Here is a 22117-nt window from a genome sequence, read left to right as displayed (position 1 = left end):
TCGGCCGGACTCCTTCAAACCCGCAGCCGAAAATGCGTAACTTCCATTTGTGATCGTAGGTAATGGGCGGGAGTCATTCAGGGGCCAAGGGGTTACGTGGTTACAAATAGCAGATAAGGCTTAGGGGATGTAGTCGTGTGTGAGCGTCGTCTCGGGGGCAGCAGGTTAATCCTGCACTTGTACATAAAATCCCGTGTTTGTGTGCAAACAAAATTGTGAATACCGGCCATTTGATTCGGAATGCCAGCGTGAAAGTAAAACTTTGTTACCCAGCGTTGTTACGCCTGCGAGGTACGCCTCAGCTGAGACATGTTCCACACATTAATATCACACACGTGCATATCATACACGTGTGCGTGTACACACACACACCAGTTACACGCCAATGCACACATTTTATCGGTCGAAAGTCCAAAAGTACCTCCGTGCTTAAAATTAAAGTGGAGCAGCAAGTCGCCACCCTGAAACAGTGGTGTAAATGTATGTCTGTTCGTACGTACGTATGTTGTGAACTTCTTTTGCACCATACGGAGCCAACCGTGCTAATCGGAGGTGCAGGGGAAGGACAACAAACGAAACACAAAAAGCAGTTCTATATAAATTAGTTTTCAATCTAGATGATTTAAAAGTGCATAACTCCAGTGGCTTCCCAATATCGGAAGGAAGAGCGTTCAAGACGAGTCGCAGAAGCGCATTTGAAAGCGTGCGATGCCTTGACCGTCTTTGTTCCATGGCTCGCCAAAAGCCGCTGCGGGGATAACCGGAGTTCGTGTGATGATGTATGACGAGGGCCAGGGTGTCCGCAGGAGAACTCCCGTTCACTCTCCACCACGTGCTACTCATGCGCGCGAATATGCCGTCACTTGGTTACACGCGGCCTCAAACGCAAACCGGCACACGCACACACCGTGCATGCCAAAGGATACACACCTGCGTACACATTTAAAGTTTCTACGTTGAGTGGGCACTGAGAAACACAGTTGTAAATAAAGGATTTAATTCATAAGCTTGTGTCGGGTATACACAACCACGCATAAAGTTGTCCGTTAAGGGAGCACTTCCAAACATCCTGCTTAATCTGCCCCCGGGCAGAAATCCCTGGTGTAATTACGGGTTAAAGGGTTCCGGCGGTTTGCCTTTCCCCTCCCCTCTCGCTCTTTCTCCTCCGTCCGCGAGCCGATGAAAGGCCGAAACAGCAAAGCTGTTTATAAACACGCCGTCACAGGAGCCTGATCACAGGCGCGGGGCCAGCGCGTGCGACAATGGCACGGATCCCGCGCCCCGCCGCCGCCGCCGCCAGCCATCGCGCGTCCCCCCCACGCTCTCGGCCGAGCTCGTCTTCAACGCCGTAGACGACCAACGGCGCCCGTTAGCGAGCGCCTGTTAAGGTCCGTCGCGACGCACGGAGGCTTGGTGTGGCCGGCACCATGCACCGAATGGAAGCCTTCGGCTTTATCCTCAAACCAACAATGGGGTGGCGATCGTCTCCGTTAATGATTCGAAATAGATTTTCGGGTTCAGGCCTCGCAATGATCTGACCAAATCTGTGCCGTTCAGACCCTCCGCCACTTTTTGAAGCTCTGTCAAGCGTCATCCGGTCAAGAGCCTGGAATAACAAATCCCAGGAATTCAGAATCACTTCCTGCCAGAGGTCGCAACCGGGTACCCGATACCCGTACCCTACCCGATACCCGGCTACCCGTACCCGGCCGGGTACGGGTAGCCGTTTGCGACCCTGGTGCGGCCGGGTACGGGTACGGGTAGGCCGTGAGTCACTGGTGAGTAACCGTTTGTCACTCATTTCGGGTAGGGTACGGGTAGGGAACGGGTACCCGTACCCGGCCGGGTACGGGTACCCGTTTGCGACCCTGGTGCGGCCGGGTACGGGTAAGGAATCAAAACCCGTTTGCGACCTCTGCTTCCTGCCTTCCTGGATTGTGTTCTGATGATGTGTGATGTAATTTCAAACGGCACCTCGTATCTAATTGCCAAGGTTGGTTGTGTAGGGTGGTTCTGCAACTCACCAGGAGGTTGAAATGATGATGAAAAGAATGATAATTGAGGACTTGGTAAACGCTTGTGCACGTGAGACATTGTTTGGCTATGTCGGATTAGGGTGATGTGATTTTATTTTGTGTAAATGCTCAATATTACTTTCACACTCTGCCTTTTGAGAGAATGCCACTGTAGTACACTCAATTGTACGGTTTCACCTTCATACAATGACCTGGTTTTTTTTTACGCAAATGCATTTGGTGCAATTAATGTACTGGCGGTAAAGCAGTTTGCAATGATAATTGGCAGAAAAACGGCCAAATGAACGTAATTTTTCACTACCTTGGCTGTTTTTCTGACGGTGCGCCCATGCCAACTCCTTGCTGTGGCAGCCAGCGTGTGTTCCCATCCCATGTGATCTGGCCAGGCGGCGCTGCAGTCAGAGCGTTTGACTCGGTTCAGAAAGGTTGCGAGTTCACATCCGGGACAGGGGCTGACTTTGAGCCATCGTCATCATGCCTCTCATTGCCAAGAAAAGTCCGATTTTGAGGACAAGTTCCGATCGTTTTATTTATTTGTTTTTTCCCACATCACTTGCATTGCGCATTAACCTAATATGTCTTTGTGCTAACAAAAGTGACGTCCACAATGCCACCATTTTTGTTTGGGGAAAGCACAAAAGCGATGTCATTTCCAGAAGATGTCATTCTTTAGGATCGTTCCGAAAATGTTTTAAATTCCGATCCGAAATTTCGTATTTAGCCCATATCTTCCAGATTAATCCGAAAATCAGGACTACATTGTGTTTACACGTGTGTGCTTGCCACGCTGTTGTGTGGTGGTTAGCGTGCTGGGCTACGAACCCACAGACCCGAGTTCAATTCCCACTCATGGCCAACACCAGTGACGATTATCTGAATCAGTGCTAGCCTCCCCAAGATCGACTCAGCCTCAAATGAGCACCTGGTGTATAAAACATTGTTACTGGGGAAACAAAGGCGGCCGGGCGTGGTGCCGGCCACCCACCCCCTCGTGTGCCGTGCCGGCCTTCACAGGTGCTCGCTAACAGCACTGGCCCCAAAAGTCTGTTCAGGCTATACTGGGGATCTTTGTCTTGTGCACGCCGTACGTAAGAATGGGGGGAAGTGAAGTAAAACAGGAGGCGGCTGCTTTCTGGAGGCCGAGGGAAGCTTCTGGTTACGCATGGCGGTCGCCGGAGACGTGAACCTCGTCCACGCTGCCGCCTTCCCCTCGTCGGATGGTTATCTTCGACTCTGGGGAGTCGTTTCCTCTTAACAAAGTTTTTTTTAACGATCCTCAAAGTAGCTTTATGAGTTTCTCTCCCCCCCCTCCCACAGTTTCCCTGAATGCACAACATAAATATATACCATGAAGCTCATGAGTTGGACACGTCAACGTTGTCTCTCTCTCCGTTCACGTGACTTTTTTTGGGCCGGCGCACACGTCCGTTTACGAGGACACGCCTTCGAGTGCATCGTGGAAATTTCCACGTTCATATGCCGGGGCCCGGTCTCTCTGCGCGGGATGACCACTCGCTGGCTGGCTTCCAACGAAGTTGTACTCGTTTTGTCAGCCCCTTGGAGGGTTGATGGGCTGAGTGATCCCGTGTTGTTAAACGTTGATGTGGAAGTCCCACGAGTGGATTGACTAAATGTTGTTTCGTGGACCCTTGAAGGATTTGGCTCAAGGCCTCGTTGTCTCCCCCCCCCCCCCCGCTTTCGGTTTGATTGCCAATGTGTCTTTACTGTCTTTGCTTCTGGGATTTAGACTTAGGAAACACAATTTATGTTGTGTGCGTGTGAACACCTCGGAGTATGCAAGGAATATGTAAATTAATCAATGCCCGTCAAATTGGCAGCATATCCTTGCTGTGAGTGTAATCACATCCGTGCCTTAACCGAGTGGATAACGTGAACACGAGTTATTGCGCAACTAAAGTGGCAGCCTTGCCAGTTGCGTTGAAACTTTAAACTGTGACCGCAAACGGAAAATGTCACCACTGAACCCTACGGTTCCTGCTGCAGATGCCCGAGTCTGGCTCTGTGAGCAATGGCCGTTAACACTGAACCGCAATAAAAAGAAACCGCAAAGGTACCCGAGTGTGGCTCTCCGATCCTCAGACAATACCTTCTGCGATAAGAATCATCAAGGCACCTTAGTCTAGCCGGCCTTGTGACATTGAAGCCATTAGTTGTGTGTCGCTGCGCTATGAGCCCGGCGATCCGAGTTGGATTCCCGCTCACGGCCATCAGCAGGGAAGAATATCCTCGTCCTGGGCCTCCTCTAGGTTGACTCAGCCTCAAATGAGTACCTGGTGCGGTGTGTAAAATCACCACTGGGGAGACAGAGGCGGCCGGGCGTGGTGTTGGCAACCTGCCCCCTCATGTGCCGTGCCGGCCTTCGAAGGTGCCCGTTCACGGCACTTGCCCCAACAGTCTGTTCAAGGCTACATGGGGGATCTTTGTATTTGTACACACAGCTACGATGTGTGTCTGCCGACATTTGTGTGTGTGTATATACAAATTTAAAGATATGAGTGTAACAGTGAAACGATTGACATGTGCCTCACAGGGCGCTACGCTACACGCACTGTTGATCGTAGGTGGCTACCGCGACTTCCGAGTACAGATTACAATTTAGTTTTATTATCCGTGTGTGTGTGCACAGTGTGAGATCATAATTCCTTAACCCACCAAATTATTAGCTTCCTTTTTTTTTTACGAGAGCTGTTCTCCGCCGGTTTTGAAAAGAGTTTGTTGACGGCCGTGCGGACTCGAGAGTTGGCCTTTTGCGCGCGACATTTTTTCCCCCGCGCAGATTCACGCGACGCCCGGGTGAAATCTCGCCGCGAAAGAATGGATGTCGGGCAAAGAGCTGACTCATTGCGCCGTCAAAAGATCTTCACTCATTTCTGAGTGATCAAAATTGCATGCATTCCACCGACAACAGCAGCCGCCACCATTTGCCGCTAAGTTGCGGTGACGTTACCACAGCACTTGTGCCAGGCTAGGTGCACCTTGAGGCTGTCACGTGATGTGTCGAAGGCTCGCTGGCAGTTGTTCACAGGGCAGACTCAGGTGTTATGGTTTGACGGACTGAGTTTACTAACTAGATACACAAACAGTACACATGCATTTTCTCACACACTCTGTCACTCGCACACTCGCATTCTGTCCTACATACACACACCCTTCACACGCTCACCCACACACGTCCGCATAAACTGATACAAAAATGTACACACACATTCACACAGTAAAATGTATATGCATACATTCTGCCGCGTGCACACACATGTTAATACATACTATACACCCACACACACAGTTTTATACATGCACACAATTTACCCTGCACTTTCACGCACGCTCAATCGCACACGCACACATTTCTCTCGCACAAACACGTTCATATATATTGTCTACACACTCTCTCGCTCTCGAAAATAAACACTCACACTTTCGCACACGCACGTACACAAATGACTCATAAATTCACAAATGTACTTAGCCACACACGAGCTCTCACACTCGCATATTCCCTCTCGCGCACATGCAACTTCAAATTTCGCGTACGTGACACCCGTCTCCCTCACGAATACACACTCGTATCTACACACCCACACTTACGAAGACTTGCACTCTCATCACACCAGCCATCATCAGCCGTGGTCAATCCACTGCTGGACGAAGGCCTCCACAAGCAGCTGCCACCTCTCATGATCCTGCGATGCAGCGATGTACCCGTAACGGCCCTGCACGCTGTTTGCTCGCGCCCATCGAGAGAGAACAACTCAGAGCCAAGCGTAAAAAGGCAGCTGTGCGGTGAGCCAGTGCTAACCATTGCCTAAGCTCTGCTGTCCTTTATATATATCAAGGTGTTATCGGCCAATTAATGAGTTTGTATACAAGTGCGAGTAAACGGGAACACCCGTAGAAAACCCACGAAAGCGAAGGAGAAACACTCGATCCAATACAGATGGGGAACGGGTGGAGGCCACGTTTGTTCCTGTGCCGCCTTCTCCTGGCCAGCCAGGGTATGGCTTCTCGACGGCCAGGGGAAAGGGACTTTGACAGCAACATTTGTGCGACCCGCCGACCCCTCGCTGCTGCCTCCACAGCGCTGGCTTGCTGGGCGTGCACCGCCACCACCACCGCACGGCTCCCATCTCCATCCCAGTCGCCACACTCCCTCGTTATTCGTGACTGTCGGGCCATCGTCCCGTCCAGCGACGGCGTCCTGCCCAAGCCCAGATTGCTTTTCTTAACGGTTTGGGCGCGTTGTCATTAACCCGCGCGCGTTCGCCAATCCACCTGATCCTCGGTCTGTCTCTCAGTGCTACATCCAAGCGTGCGTTTTCCCCGTGCTTTTTTCCTTCCACACTTGACTTTTTTGTTACTTTTTGCTCAATATTTTCTCTGAATGCTTCTGCGCCCGATGCATCGCAGCACGCGCAGAACCCCTGACGTTCCCGCGCGCATGGGCACGCGCATAAATAACCGATACCGTGTGACTACCCCCCCCGCCTTCCCGTAAACTAGCGAGCAAATAAAAAGGGCGCCTGCCCATTCGGATCGATGAATTAAGATTAACGGTAAAATCAAAGCGAGGATGGCGCGGGGGCTCCGTGTCGCTGGCGCGCGTGGCTTCCGCGTAGAGAATGATTAAACGCCGAGCGCCGCATTATTCCGTGAGCTATCTTTTGTGCGTGGAGGGCAGGGCACTTAATAACGAGCCGCGCACAGCTGTGCCACATTCTGGCCGTGTCATGGCAAAAGCCTTCCAGAGGGCCTCGCCACTCCATCACCGGCCCCTCCTCTTTGTGTGCGTGTGTCTGTCTGAAATGTACGTACGTGTGTGTGTGTGCCTGTTGGTACTTGTGTGCGTGTTCCTTCCATAGGGGACCGGTAGTGGAGCGGTTTGAGCGCTGTGCGAAAAACCCGGCGACCCGAGTTCGATTCCTATTCTCCGCCAACATCTGACAAATATTTCAACCGGTCCTAGGCCTCCCCTAGGTAGATCCAGCCTTAAATGAGTGCCTGGTGCAGTGCGTAAACTTCGGCACTGGGGAGACAAAGGCTTGGTACTGGCCCACTCGCCTCGTGTACCATGCAATAGATAAATGGATAACACCACGAGCCTCGTGGTGTTATCCACCTACCCCCTCATGTGCAATGTTCATAGGTGCTCGCTAACAGCGCTTTCTCCAACAGTCTATTTAGGCTATACGGGAAAATCTATTTACGTGTATGGATGCGGTGGTGAGCCCTGTGCGTGTGTGTGTGTATATGCCTGCGCGCGTGTTTTTTCTTCCCTTCCGCAGCCTTAAGTCAAATCCTCACGGTAACCCTGGGCACGGCTCTCCACTCGGCCGCCACAACCCCCAACACAGCAGCAGCCTCCCCCCGCCCTGCATCCTAAACGTTGTCACCCTCAAAAGCTCCCAAAGCTCTGAGCCGCACCACTCTCCCTGCTGTCTGCACCCCCCCCCACACCACCCTTGCTCCTCTCTCATCCACCAGCCCCCCCCCCACCACGTGATCGTTTTCTCGCTCTCCCAGCCTGGTGCCGTCCGTCCCCTTTGATGGCTCCTGGGGTAGCTGCGCGGCGAGGTTGTGGGTGCCCGGGCGATGTCCTGCCCGCTGCTCGCCGCCCCACGTTACCGCAAAACATTTCCCTGCCACTTGCCGCCGCCGTCAGCCTCCGCACCCCCAACGCCGGTCACCCAGGCAACTTGCGGGATTACCAACGCTCCGGGGGGACTTAAGTATCAAAAGTGCCGTTTAGGAAGAACATTGAGATTTAATCTGGCCCCGCAGAAAAAATCCTCTGGGCTGAGCCTCATGAAAATTCATAGGCCCCCGCGCGCTAAAAGGGGCAGCGGGCCGCGGCTAAGCAAAAAATAAATATATATAAACAAGCGGGCAAGGCGACGCGCGCGGACGGCTGGCGTGCGATTTTGCTAAGCGATTTTCGTCCAAGTTTTTCGCCAGTTCTCCCGCGATAAGCCCCACGGCCATCGCTCATCGGATTCAAAAAAGTTTCCACCGCTCAGATCGTGTCGGGCTGGGCGAGCCACAGCAGCCAAGCACTCATGCTCGCCTGGCACGGAGTAAGGGACGGGTGCTCGCTAACACGAACCCGCAGATGTGATTCGCCACTGATATCTGTCTGGCATCGTCAGTTGTCACCTGGGGTGTGCGTGTGAACGCAGCGCGCTCACCACCGAGCCCCCAGGGCACAGTTTGATTCCACTTCTGGTGTCTGCTTGAGCATCAACGTGCAGCTGGGGCAGTAATGCTCGACATTGCCAGAGCGTTAAAGACCCAGTCAGTCATGTAGCTTTCATGAATGTAGATCATGCTGTACCAGTGTCCATACATTGCACCATCAGATCCAGGTTTCAAAATTACCTAGAGTAGCTGCCACGCTGCATGTTACACTCGCGTAAATTTAATTGAACGTCAAGGTGTCTGCATGTTTGTTTGAGCATGGGGGTGATGCCCAATGGTGGGCTGAGCCTGTGGTGGAAATTCCAATTTTTTTTGGCGTGGGCCAGACTCTACATAGGACAGTGACCGTTGATTCTATAAAAAGTGGTACTCATTTTAATGACCCCAGATGGACGACGAGAAATTAATCTTCGTGATAAACTGTGGTGTCATGGTGGCGAGATGCTAACTCTTTCGCCTGGTATGCAGGAGGTTGTGGGTTCGATTCCAACCCTGATGCCTGTATATTTCGAGTGTTCTCTCTTCCCGTGGTCACGTGGATTTTTCTCCAGGTCCTCTGGTTTTCCCCTCCACGTTTAGAAACATGCGTTTATAGTATTGGGGCGCTACAGATTTCTACATGGTAAGCCACTTTGTTGAGCTATAATTGGTGGCCAGGTCGCTTCTGATAAAGAGCTTTATAGCTCGGTGGGCCTTACCTGGTCGGGGTTTGTGAGGCGTGCGTGAGAGACACCTGCCGACAGGGCAACGATGTTCCCTGCAGGGAGCAGCGCAGCAAGGAGGTTCGCAACCTATCTAGCTCAGCACTTGAGTGCTCTCCCTTCACGCTGGTGGGGGCTTTCTCCTGGCGTCGAGCCATCGATGCACGGTGCAAACATTCTCAAAAATTATTGTACACATTTCTCAAGACAGGAATCTCCTAAACATGAATAGTTGAGACGCGGTATGCAAATAAGTATAATTCTTGGTATCATTATAATTGTTGTCGTTATTGTTATTGTTGTTGATTTAGTAGAAAGGCGAAACCATCTTTTCCATGCATTGCTTCACAGGGTGATGTTGTGCCGAACCCTAACTGTACGTTGCAAGGCCAAGGGGCGCAAATGATATGTTTGTGTAGTTCTGTACGTGTCTAAACACGGTGACACAGATAGATATGCGCAGTCTTTGTATTTTATAGTCTTTTCGAGTCCTTCCTGAGCATTGAGCCGTGTTTCTTTTTTAAATGATCACCCAGCCAGTTTCATTGCCCTGCCACCGTTCAAGGTGGCCAGTGCGGTTCTGATGCGAGCACGTTTGGCAACATGCGGTTATGTTTGTAAGAGTGATCTCTGGCGGACGGACATCCAAAGACAAAGATCCCCCATTTAGCCTTGTCGTCCATTCGGGGCAAGTCCACTTAGCAAGCATCATCGACTGTACACACGCTTACACAAGTACAGATACACATCGTACAAACTTATTGGGAGGTCTAGTGAACTTTGTTGGCCGTTGTGTTTATGTTTTTTTCAATTCTCTTCCATATTCCATGCTCTCCTAGGCACCTCCCTCAGCTCTTTCTCTCTCTCTCTCTCCTCTTCTCATCTCTAAGACCCCCACCCCTTCCAATCCGCCCCCCCCCCCCGCGTCCCTCCCTACCTCCCGCAGTCTCCTCGTTCAGAAAAGAACACGATGGCAAAGCCCTTTAGGAGCGAGCTTCGTTTTGATTTCTAATCAAACGGAAGTGGGACGCTGTTCTTTTCACGCGCCAACAATGCGCCCGGGCAAAGTGGTGGAGTGGCAGACCCACCGCACGCGGGAGGGGGGGGAGGGGGGACGAGGGGGCCTCGGCGGGTGGGGGTGGTGGGGGGTAGTCGTAGTAGGGGGGGGCGTTCAAACGGCGCCGTCCGTTGTGTCGCACCGCGCGCTGGGAAGCAGTTGGCGTTGTGGCGGGGGAGCGACGGGCAAGCTCGCTCGCGTGGAGGAAGGGGTGGGGGTCGCGTCAAACGGGGAGCGCGAGCGAAGGGACGACGACGACGACGCTTGGAGCCCGCGGCTCTCCAACACCGACGTCGACTCCGAAACGATCGACGTCCGCTGTGGCTTCCATCGGTTCTTCGCAGGCGTCGGGGGGGGGGGGGGGGTTATTTCCTGCTCGTGTTTAAAGCGGCGGCGACGGCGGTGGCACGAACGCCAAGTCTCTTCGTAGGACGGCAAATGTTGGATTCCCGCAAGGTGGTTACTCGCTTTATTGATCGCAGAGGGGGACGTTGGACTGAGACGACGCGGAGCCAGAGGACGACCAGAGTTGATAGCGAGAAATGAAGAACGCTCGAAAGGTCACCGGTTAACATCCCGGTCAGGGATCGTCTCAGCCCATCATCATCCCTCCCACGTCAAGAGAAAATAAAATGTTCGGTGTAAGTCAAGAGTGGTCGTTCCATGGTAGTGACCGGAACGCAGCCAAAAGAGAGTGGAATTCCCACAGACGTTCAAGAAGCACCAATTTAGATGAGCGTCACCCAATCGGCCGTTGGAGCAGTGGTGGGGGGGGAGGGGGCACTTGATGTAGAATTTAAATACAAATTAAAATTACTTACACGTGGCCGGGTGGCTCAGAAAGGTCAGAGCACAGACCTAGCAATGTTGAGTTCTCGAGTTTTTAATCTGAGCAGTTGCCCACGAGATTATCCTGGGTTTTCCAGGCTACTGAGTTGATGGTCTCAGCCCAGTAACTAATGACTGCACACAAAAATCTCCATCACATTATATAATTTTTTGCACTTAATTTGGCTAAATTCTATCTTTGAGAATTTAAAATACAGGACCAGTTTGCATCTCCCGTGACAAACAATTACCGTTGGGAAAGTGGCGGTTGGGAAAGTGCTGCCCCCTAGTGTGCATAAGGGATTGCTCGAGGGGACCTCGACAGTAGTTCTGTGATATATTCTTACACGGCCCGTACTCTAAAACACAGGCGTTCCTGTTGCTCCGCAAGATTTTCCAATAGATTGCATTGTCTCACGACACGACACCCGATGGCTAAAAATCTGGATAAACTTGGGAACGCTGAACACGATGACGGACGTGCCGCTTGCACGCCACACCGCGGGGTGCGATTATTTCCGTTGAAGCAGCAGTAGCGGTAGCGGCGGCAGCAGCAGCGGCAGGTCGTTACGCAACGAGCACTCGAGCACCCTCGTCCCGGGCTCCAACGCCTGGCGGCCTCGGACTGACGGAGAGGCCCTCCAGCCCCAAGTGGCGCAGCCTCCACCGCCCGGGCCCCCTAACCCACCCCACCCACGCTCGCTCGCGCGCACCCTCGTGAAAGCGTCGCTGGCGATAACTCGCGACACGCGGCGGCGGCCGCCAAGCGAGGGGGTTCGGGTGCCCTGAGAGGTCACCCCCCTCCATGAGGGACCTGAAGGGGTTTGGTGGAGTGCCGAGGGCAAGAGACCTGGCAGAAGAGGGTCCTCGTGGTTTGTGGGGGGGGGGGGGCGGGGTTGCTTCAAGGAGTCGTCGTGACTTAGGGTTAAAGTCTCGGTGGAGGAATTATGTTCAGATTAGGAGGGTTTTTTTTTCTTCTGCTCCTTAAAACTGTCAACTTATCACAAAGTGCGTCGTTATTTTTTTGCTGTTTTTGACGGCATATGTTTATGATGACATTCCAGCAGGTTTAAATAAGGCGCACTGCACGCGCAAACATTTCAAGTGTCTGCCTCCTCTGAAGAGCACTGTGGTAGCACTCGTCTCTGTCGGCAGCCCTTGGCCACTAATGGAAATTCCACATTCACATGGTGGGGGCCAGTCTCTCCATAGAACAACTCCATTGACTCGGAACATCGTGCAAACCATTGTATTGTCCTCGGGGGAACGATGAGTACCATACTCTACATACAGTACAGGTTTGACTGTATAAGCAAGACAGTCGAGACGGTACGCACAGTCCAGAAGCGATGGACAGTATAGACAGGACGGTACGATTGAGACGGAACAGAGGATGGTACGCCCCTGTCCGCGCGGACGAGACGGGGACGGTGCGTCGGCGCTTCGATCGAATTACGACTCCGAATCACGACTCCGAATCGTGAGACGTTGGTTGAATCGTGGGAGGAGGGGGGGTCGGTTTTGGTGGATCTTCCCTTTCCGCCCGAGTTCCCCAGCTGCCCTCCCCACCTGTTGGTCTTCGTCTCGGAGCGGCGCGGATGTTTGTGCAGTGAAATGAGTTTTTCTTTTACCCTCCGCCCGCTTGTTGAATCGGCAGACGCGAGCTCCCCAGGCGTGTCACGCAGATCGCGCGTCGATCGTGGTGGCAAACGCCGACAAACATGAGCGTGGGGGGGGGGAGCCCCTGGGAGGGAGATAACGCGTTGCCGCCGCTGATATTCGTGCGCCGTGTTTGAAATGGGTGAAATTAACACAAACGCGTGCCACGTGCTCCCACTTGTCTGTTTTAGGCTGGTGTTTTAGTCTGGTGTCTTAGTCTGGTGTCTCGATCGTGCGTTCTCGACCGTGCTGGCGGGTCAGGGCGAGGGCTGTCGAGTCGAGCACGTGTGAGTTTTATGGAACGGTTTGAGATGTATTGGAAGTCATGTAGGATTGCTCATTCCCCAACTTTAGCTTGGGGAATGGAAGAGTGTTTCTTCTGAATGCGCAAAATAATTCAACTCGTTTGGAGCGTAACAACAGAATGACGATTTTTTTTTCTCCAAATTGTGTTCGATATTCACGTCTGAAAGTGTCTTTTTCCAAATAGACCTTGACAGACAGCAAAGATGATACCATATGACATGGGGTTGTTTCCTAAAAATGCTAACCAAAGCCTGGAGAGAGAAGAGAAGAAAACTATGCAATCAATGAAGATGATGAATTAAAGCCAGACTAATGTAGAGTCCTGGGTGGAGTGGTGGCGCAGTGGTTAGTGCAGTGCGACACGAACGCAATCGCCTGAGTTTGATTCCCAGCCACAGCGAACGTCAGTAGCAAGTGACGTCTCAACCGCTCCTGGGCCTCCCCCCAGGAGCAGCCTGCATTTACCGGCTTATTGAAGTATGGCCAGACAACTCACGTGACCAACGCAGCGTGGGGCGGCCTCTGTCCAGCAGTGGATGGATAAAGGGCTGTCTGTTGGTATTATTTTTGTATTGGGGAGCTGATGATGAACTATGGGAGCATGCAGACTTGTAACATGCAATGCATCGATTTCCAGTTGAGCTGATCGCGGAGGAATCTCCCAAATTAAATGACGCTAAGTGCAAATTACAATCTAGGTCTATTCCGACCCATTTGCATTTCCATCATTGTCATCATCACCTCTTTGCTCAATCCATCATCATCGTTATTCCGAGATCTTATAAATTGAGCGCTGGAAAGTTAACAGTGGTTTGTCGAATCGACCGGCCTCTTGCCATGGGAATGGTTAAGTTACACCTGCAGCTTGGGATCTCCGCTGTTTCGGTGAGCATTGCCCGGTCCGTGGTTGGGCACAGGGCACCGTGGCTCTCCGATCGATATTTCGTAGCCTCTCTTGGAGGCTTCACATTGTGTCCGGTCTGAAGGATGCGGCGAGGAAGCCACGGATTATTTGTTTTAAGCCACAAACACTCGGCGAGTACTAAGCCTCTACGAAGTTCAAGTGTGTCTCAAGCAGGGTTATTGTTTCCAAATCTGGGAGAGTGTTGTTGAGGAACTAAGATATACGGATTATGGATGGACAGACTGGTATCTGATGGGGGCCTCTAAACAAGAGACTTACTGATCATTCCATGATGTGTTCTCTTGGCAAAACACTAACAGATCGATCTTTACTTGGGTCTGGAGGCAATAGACTAACCAGTCTCAGATGGTATTATTGTATATAAACGGGCGGACCCGGAGAAAAATCCACACGACTACGAGAGAGAGAGAGAGATAGACATGCAAACTGCAATTGTACAGCAGGCGTCAGTGTCGGGATCGAACCCATATCCTCCTGCCTACCAGCCGAGGGAGATGACATGTCACCACCGCGGCTCCCCGTCTTGCCGTCCCACATGGGGCTCAAGGGGGATCGGTTTCGCGAGGCCCAGAGCCGAGGGTTCTCTTCTCCCGCAAGCAGGGCCACTCTGTCACACTTCCAGGGGGACTCGGCTCTTTAACTGTAACTTTTTTCCTCCACCGCCGCTAGCACCACCACCGCCGCCGCCGCTGAGTGTTTTTGTTGGCCGTGAATCGGAAGTGGCCGGGGATGTCAAGGCGGCTTTGGGAGAGCGCTGTGCACTAAAATCACCGGAGGTCTCTGAGAGCCAGCCATGCGGGAAAGCCTGCCCTTTTGAGTGGCCATTAAATTAGGGGCGCTTTACAAAAGAAATACGGGAGCCGCTCCGAAGAGAGAAAGAGAGAGAGAGAGAGGCGAAAAAAAATGAAAGGCAAGAAAATGCGGTTAGTTTTGCTGACTTTGAAGTTTGCGCTGTGTGTGTGCAGGAGGTGAGAAAAGCGGTCAGCCCCTGACAAAGCTGCACTCAAATTAAAGCAATCATCACCGGTCGCTTCGTTTAGCTTGTTTTGTTTCATTGTCATCGTTTCTTTTTGCCGAGTGTGTGGAGTCACGTGCGCCATTTAGACAGCCTCCCGTGGCGGCGAAGAATGACATTTGAGCGAATTACTCTTCAAACTCGCCACACACACACACACACGGAGATAGAGAAAAGTGTTCTCTGTTTTTATCGATAAATTCGCGGGTTGCTTTCAGCTGTAAAGCGGTATTGATTTAGAGTTCATATCTTAATGTCGCCATCCTTTCGAATGTTATTCCGCGATGGACGCATCGTCTGTAAAGTTCTCTAAAGCCGGAGTTCACGAGTGGACGGCCGCGTGGCTTGACGCACGCTCGGCCCTGAGAGGGACTTTTGGGGAGCCTGCGATGTCGTTCACGAGTGTCGGCAGTTGTGCCCCACAATCTTTGCCATGAGCTGAGACCTCGCTGCGATCGTTCATTCCAAGCGCATTACAGCTGTCTCAGCAAGTAGGGCCTGTGTTCCTGTGCAGACGACAGACATAGATTATAATTCACTAAACAAACTCGGGAGAGAAGCGTCTGCCCTCGACGAGGTGCATGCAGCAGAGGGGAAGCAACTGGCAGGAACGTGTAGATGTGATCAGGAGGAGGGAGGGAGCGGAGCGTGTGATGGGTTGGACACTGGTCCAGGTTGGAGGAAGATTGGCTAAGCAACTTGGAGTTTGGGAACAGGAGGAGGAGGAGGAGGGTGTGATGGGTGGAACATAACGTGTCAGGGTGAAGGATGAGGAGGGCAGGTGACCGAGACAGGCAGTGGAGAGGCACCCAGAGGTCGGCATCCATGGGGAAGACCTGTAGTCAGACGGTGTGGGATACCGTGAGAGCCGACGTTGGGTATTGACTCTCTGTATCAATCGTGGCATTTGGCAGAGGGGGGGGAAAGCAAGCGATGGCGACCTGTAGTATTGTCTGTGCTGTTCGCCCTGACGGCCTCTTGATGTTTACTTTTGTCACCACAGGCTGGCAACGTTTACCGTCGTCATCGTAAGCGGCGCTGCGTTGTCGCGAAGCAGCAGCAGACAGTGCAACACAACAGTCGCTGCTCAACCGATTCATTCAGAGCACAGAGAGACAGTCGTCAGCTGGCGATTCCACGCCACTGGCCAACTCGCTGCCCCGCCAGTTAATTGTCGCCGCAATGAAATCTACGTAAGAATAATAATAATATAGAGGTGGGTTACATGATACTGGATTTCACAGTAATGATATTAGTTGCCAATGATAATGAATTAAATAGTGCCCTTTTATATATCCAGGAAAGTGTCCCAGAGTCTCAAGATTTATTTTGAGGACTTTCCTGCATTGGGATGTTGCCCAGTTCTCATGATGAGTGTGTTTCATTTGTATGTCTGGTGTCTTCCAGGCACTCCATTCCTCCCACGTGCAAATTCTAATTCGGAATTTCTTGAAAGATTGCGCAGAAAATACAGAAAGAATCCGGCGATGCTTTCCTCTCCGGATTTAGGAATTACCGCGTCGTTAATTTTAACTGGGAACCAAACGCCTCCTCTTGAGAACGGTGTCACAGGCTCCCTAACGTCCACTTCACGGCATGCAGCTCACGATGGGAATAACAATGCCCCCCTGCAGAAACATTTCGGACGGCTGCTACTGGAACGAAACCTTCGGCTAGCTCACCCCAAACGGCAGGGATAGCCACGGCCAAAACTCGTGCTCGATCTGCGCTGGTGATGGGTGCAGAAACGGCAAGCGGGGGGAAGGGGGGGAGAGGAGAGTGGGGGGGGATGGGGAGCAGGGCGAGAGACAAAAAACGAGCGCAGCTAAGCGCCACAGCCGACTCACCGTTGGGAGCCGCCTGGAAATGCGGAGGTTCAAAATGTCACCCCCCTGCCAAAACATTAGTGCCGTGTCGCCTTTCTGTTAAGAATTGCCAAGGCATTCGGAACTTAAAGAAACCCATCTAGGCATGAATGGCTTAATGAGCTTAATTAGGAGCTGCTGGGCCGCGGTTCTGCTAATTGACTGCTCAATGAATGGTGCAGCGGAGGGGCAGGGAGCGGGGGCGCGGGTGCCCGGTGGGTGGCGGTGGTGGCGGTGGGGGGGGAGCGTGATGGGATTTGCAACAGAAAGCTCCTCTGTGTCACCTTCTCGCTTTTAAACCCACCGCCCCTCGCTCGCTCGTGACCGAAAAATTGTGCTGATGTTTCCACTTCCATGATTCCCCTGCTGCGACTCGCACGGGCCGGGGCCGCGCGGGCTCGTCGCTGGGGTCCCCCTTCACGGCAGATTTCGTTGCCCCTCGCAGGGCAGCGAGGTGGCCAGCAGATGGCAGTACAGCAAGTTGGTTGTCGGTCTGTCGATGGAGATCTTGAATGTTGTCTCCCTCGAGCGTGTGGTGTTTCTCCGTCCGCTGCCGTTTCCCCCAAAATGCAAAAGAGCTCCTGAGAGTGGAGTTGGCCAAGCGTCCGAAATGAGGGCCCCCTTGACAAAGTCTTGAGATTCAGTGTGACGTTCCTGGCTAAATAAATTAATATTACTTTATTACACAAATCCTCTCTATGGAAGGTCTATTTGTTTGTGGTGATAAAAAAAAGTAGAGGGAGATTTGAATAATTTATGATTGTTATTAAATTATTCTTGAGTACACAATTATAATCTGGGGAGCAGCAGTGGGGGGGGGAGGGGCGGGGGCAATGGTTGGCGTTGCTATTTTTTGTACGGAGCCACCCGAGTTTGATTTCTGGTTGTTGCTATCTTAAGTGGCGAGCAACATCCGTTCTCTCACGCCTTACCCTCCACCTACCTTCACTGATCATCCCGGTGAAGTATGGTAAAAAAAAAACGTAACGACGGACACCGTGAATTATATCCATCATCCAGCAGTGGAGTGATAAAGGGCTGTGAAGTGTTATTAATATCATTAATTGTAGTAATATATATGGTATAATAAGGCAGTGCTTGGGATATTTGTCACCGTATTGATTAAACTCTGGGCACAGTTGAAAATTCTTTGTTGTCGTTATTTTACCCATGGGGAATCTGTTATCTTGACGTCCTCTTTTGCAAGTGGGTTTGACTGCCTTGTCAAGGGCAGGATGTCTTGTGAAAAAAAAATGGTCACGTAATATATTGAATATATACAGGAGAAACGTTCAATGATACAAGTGAATATACCTTAGTTAAACTTATTTAAGCATAATGCTCCTCTGAGCTGGATCTAAATAGCCACACAGGTAAAGTCAATTGTCATTGTCTCTCTGCTCGATCGAGTATTACACGGCACTCATCTCCATTGGCTGGCAGCACTTAGCCTGTGGTGGAAGTTCCACGTTCCCATGGAAGGGACCAGTCTCTCCCGGGGATGACCACAAATCCAAGAGAGAGTCACCAGAGCCACCAGAACCACCGGAGCGTTTGACCCACTTTCTCTTCATCGGTCAACGACTTGTGACTTGGCACGAAGCACAACCCAAAAAACACGTGGGAGAGGCGACACGGCACCACCGCGGACGCCACGCGGCCTCTGGATGTCCCCGTGTGACAGGGGCGGGGGGGGGGGCGGTGGGGAGTCGGGTGGGAGTGAGGTCTGGCGGCCGGGATGTCGCGTTCCCCGGGGCGTGTGTCTGACCCGCGCGCCCGTGTTTGTGTTTTGCAGGAATGCCCCGACACCTGGAGGCAGTTCCACCTGACGGTGAGTTCCCTTCTCACGGGGGGGCGGCCGCGGAGCCGCGGAGGCTGGCAGCGCTGCGCACACACGCGCACACACACACGCACGCACACACACACGCACAAACACACGCACAAACACACGCACACACTATGTGCACATACGCGCACACGCGCGGGCTCCTGTTCGCACGTGCCCCCGCACACACGCACTTACGCATTTGCAGTCGCACGCGCGAAAACATACACATACACACGTGATCACTCAAATAAATGTATACACATGCATAAAGACAAAGATCCCCTGTAAAGCCTCAACAGACTTTAGGCACAAGTGCTGTTGGCTTGTCCCTATGAAGGCCGGCATGGCGCATGAGAGGGTGGGTGGCTAGCACCGTGCCCGGTCGCCTTTGTATCCCTAGTAGCAATGTTTACACACTGCACCAGATACTAATTTGAGGCTGAGTCGACCTAGGGGAAGCCCAGGACCCATTCAGATAACCGTCATCGGTGTTGGCCGTGAGCGGCAATCAACCTCGAGTCACCGGGTTCGTAGCACGAACCCACTGCACTGCCGCTCCCCACACACATGCAAACACTTACACCCACAGTTGCACACACACTGTGCACTCTCACACATTGACGCACTCAAGAACGCGGAGCACCGCTCCATGTCTGTCGCCAGTCGTTGGTTTGTTGTTGATACTGGAGTGAAATTAAAGTGTCTAAATGTTGTGGCGCTGAGCTGCGTTGGAAATTCCACATTCCCGGTTGCGCGTCAAAAATCCACATTCGGACTCATGGACGAACCCAACGAGCCCCGGCTTTGGCGGAAGTCATTTGTGGTCATCCCTTGGAGAGATTGGGTACTGCCACGGGAATGTGGAATTTACACCGCAAGGCTCAGTCAGGGTCACCAGAGGAGATGAGTGCCACCCAAAGCCTTCGTTGGAGCAGGTAGGCACGGTAGCCTGAAGTCTGTGATCGCTGCCCTGTGTTCTCTGGTGTCAAAATGTAACGGGCAGCAGTGTATAGCATAGTGTCGTGTTCTGATCCACGGGCCTGTGGACCTTCTGAACCAATCTTCCGAGCAGCATTTATTAAACGAGGCAAACTGCAGACTAGATTCTTGCTTGCCGAGTCGCATGAGCACAGCGTGGGGTTGCCTGATGTTTTAGATAAAAGTGCCCATTCATCGCAGAACGTCAAAGTTCAAAGTAGTTGTTTTTGTTTAAGTGGTTTTATTGATTAATTTGATTTTTCCCTAAACCTTTTCCTTTCGGCACTGCCGCCCCGGGGCGGGTCGCACGCAAAGCCGCGCCAGTGCTGCGGTTGCGCTGAATAATTAATGTGTGTTTAGGAAGCCATTACAGAGCGTTATGACATTAAGCCGCTGTGTTAGCTGTCACGCGGGCCGACCGTCCGTGCTGCGCTCCCTTCCCCGTGTCCTCACAAGCGCGCGATTTCTGTTCGGATTTCCACCGCTACTGCCGCACCTCTCTCCCCGTCTCCCCTAAATCCTCTAAACAAATCATTCAGCATCCCCCCCCCCTCCCCCGCGTACCTCCCGTCCCCCGCCAGTATCTCTCCACGTCGGTGTTTTATCCCTTGCCGGTTTTGAGAGTGAATCCCCTGATGGGCCACGTTGGGCCACCGCTCCGCCGCCACCCCCTCCCCGCGGTCCCCCCCAGTACGCCCCCCTCCTGCTTTGTATTACTGTTTAATTTGTATTTAAATGAAGTTGTAATTAACAGGGCCCAGCTCACCTGTGCTAGGTGTCAGCGCGAGTGATGGATGATCGCTCCCTTCCTCTCTTATTCCTGTCTTCGCCCCTTCTTTCTTACCTCCGGCGCCCGAGCGGGCTTGCTTTTTTTTTCGTCCTTTCTTCTCGTGTTCAGTGAGAGCGGTGGGGGTTGGGGGGGGAGGAGAGGCGAGGAGGAGAGGGAAGGCAGAGAACGGCAGAGAGGGGCGATTGAGAGAGGTTCGAGAGGGAGTGAGAGAAGTTGCAGAGATGCGAATGTTGAGAGAGGGTTGAAGTGAGAGAGAAGGGGGGGGGGTTTGGGGACGTGGAGAGTGCAGGAGAATTTCGTGACGAGAGAGGGGCACGTTTATCAAACGTTGGTGAGAGAGAATTTGAAGGTGGGAAAAGGAGCGTTTAAGGGATGTGGAGAGACACAGGTTCATTGGAATAGAGAGATGTTGGGGACGAGGGTTGAGATCTGTAGATGAAGAGATGGTAACGGAGTTGCAAAGAGTGAGAGAGAGCCGTCTCTAGCGACGACGAGGGAGTGCGACAACTCCGTGTGCAGCGACAAGAACCGTGCAAGGGGTAGAAACTCATGACCACAAAGGTGCAAAAGAGTCGACGTGGCTTTTACTGCTGCGGTGAGCATGGTACTCGAGCCAGCCCCTTCTGCAGCCCGCCTGAGCCAGTGGTGGAAACTCCACATTACTATGGTGCGGTGAGTCTGTCCATAATACAATCGCTGTTGAATATGCATCGGGGGGGGGTGGGGGGGAAATGCGTAACGAGGGGAAAATAAAAAAGAACAACAACAAACACAAAGCTGAACAAAACCAACAAACACAGGGAAAGCGGGCGGGGAGATGCTGGGAAGAGATGGAGAGAGAGGGGCACATCTGCAGGTGTTGCTCGAGGCCACGGATTTCGTGGAGCCTGGGCTGGCAGGATTCTTGCTGGTGCAGCGTGAATGGGACGAGCGGGTGACGAGAGACGCCCCCCCCCCCCCCCGCTCCTCCTCCTCGTCCAGTAGGAGCTGCTTAAAGCGGAGCGGAATGAGGGTGGCGCGGCGTGCGCTCGGCACACGGGCATCCTGCAGCCACCGGCTCAATCCCACACTCGCTCGCGCCGAGCTGTGCACGTGCCTGCGAGCGTGCGTGTGTGCACGTGTGGTGCATCAGCCGGTCATCTCAGTCAGTCAATCCATGGCACCTGGGTCTGTCCCGTGACCTCCTGCCAGCGGGCGTTCGACACTTCACGTGGCCTTGAAGTGCACACAGCCTGGCACAAGCGCCGTGGTGACGTCACTGCGGTTGTTGTTGTTGTTTCACGTGTGTTGGTGTCGTGGGGAGCGGTTGGGCAGTGGTCGGCGCACTGTGCAGCCAAGCTGGCTACCTGAGTTAAACTTCTCAAATTTTCGGGCCCTCCCCTAGGTCTACTCAACCTTTAATGAGTACCTGGTAAGGTGTGGAAACATCAATATTGGAGATACAAAAGTCGGCCATGCGTGGTGCTGGCCACCCACCCCCTTTGTGTGCTGTGCGGGCCTTAATAGGTGCTCGTTTAACAGCACTTGCTCCATCAGACTGTTAAAGGTTACACGGGGGATCTTTGTGTTTGTGAGTAGCGGCAGTGCTGCAGCGCTCAGCGCAGAAACTCAAGTGTCCCTTTGCTGCAATGAGAATTGGGTGGTGCTCATCCTCATTGATGTTTCTGATCCAGTGATTGAATTTCCACATTCCTATGGCAGGTGCAAGTCTCAATACATAAATGATTGAGCTCCAACCTTGCTGTTAGCAAGATATACATTGCAATATTAGACGAATAAACAACATACAAATATCAAGCTGTACATTAAAAATATTTGAACGTCATTTAATTTTTTCAGGAGGTTAGGGAATTAAACTAAGCTCTTAAAGCGTTTGAGACCAATAACATTAAGTACTGCTGCGTGAGAAGTCAGTA

At 52.4% G+C, this 22117-nt stretch overlaps 1 protein-coding gene across 1 annotated transcript in view; it reads left to right on the top strand.

Moving 5' to 3' along the window:
- The window catches only part of ZCCHC7 (zinc finger CCHC-type containing 7), a 212547-nt gene that overhangs the window by 123088 nt on the left and 67342 nt on the right, over positions 1 to 22117 (top strand). The window contains exon 6 of the mRNA XM_078859762.1: positions 18401 to 18436. Within this exon, the coding sequence (XP_078715888.1) occupies positions 18401 to 18436 (36 nt within the window). The remainder of the gene's footprint in view (positions 1 to 18400; positions 18437 to 22117) is intronic.

The sequence above is a fragment of the Lampetra fluviatilis genome, chromosome 9, assembly GCF_964198595.1.
Source record: "Lampetra fluviatilis chromosome 9, kcLamFluv1.1, whole genome shotgun sequence".
Classification (NCBI taxonomy): domain Eukaryota; kingdom Metazoa; phylum Chordata; class Hyperoartia; order Petromyzontiformes; family Petromyzontidae; genus Lampetra; species Lampetra fluviatilis.
This window is presented reverse-complemented; position numbering and strand designations above follow the sequence as displayed.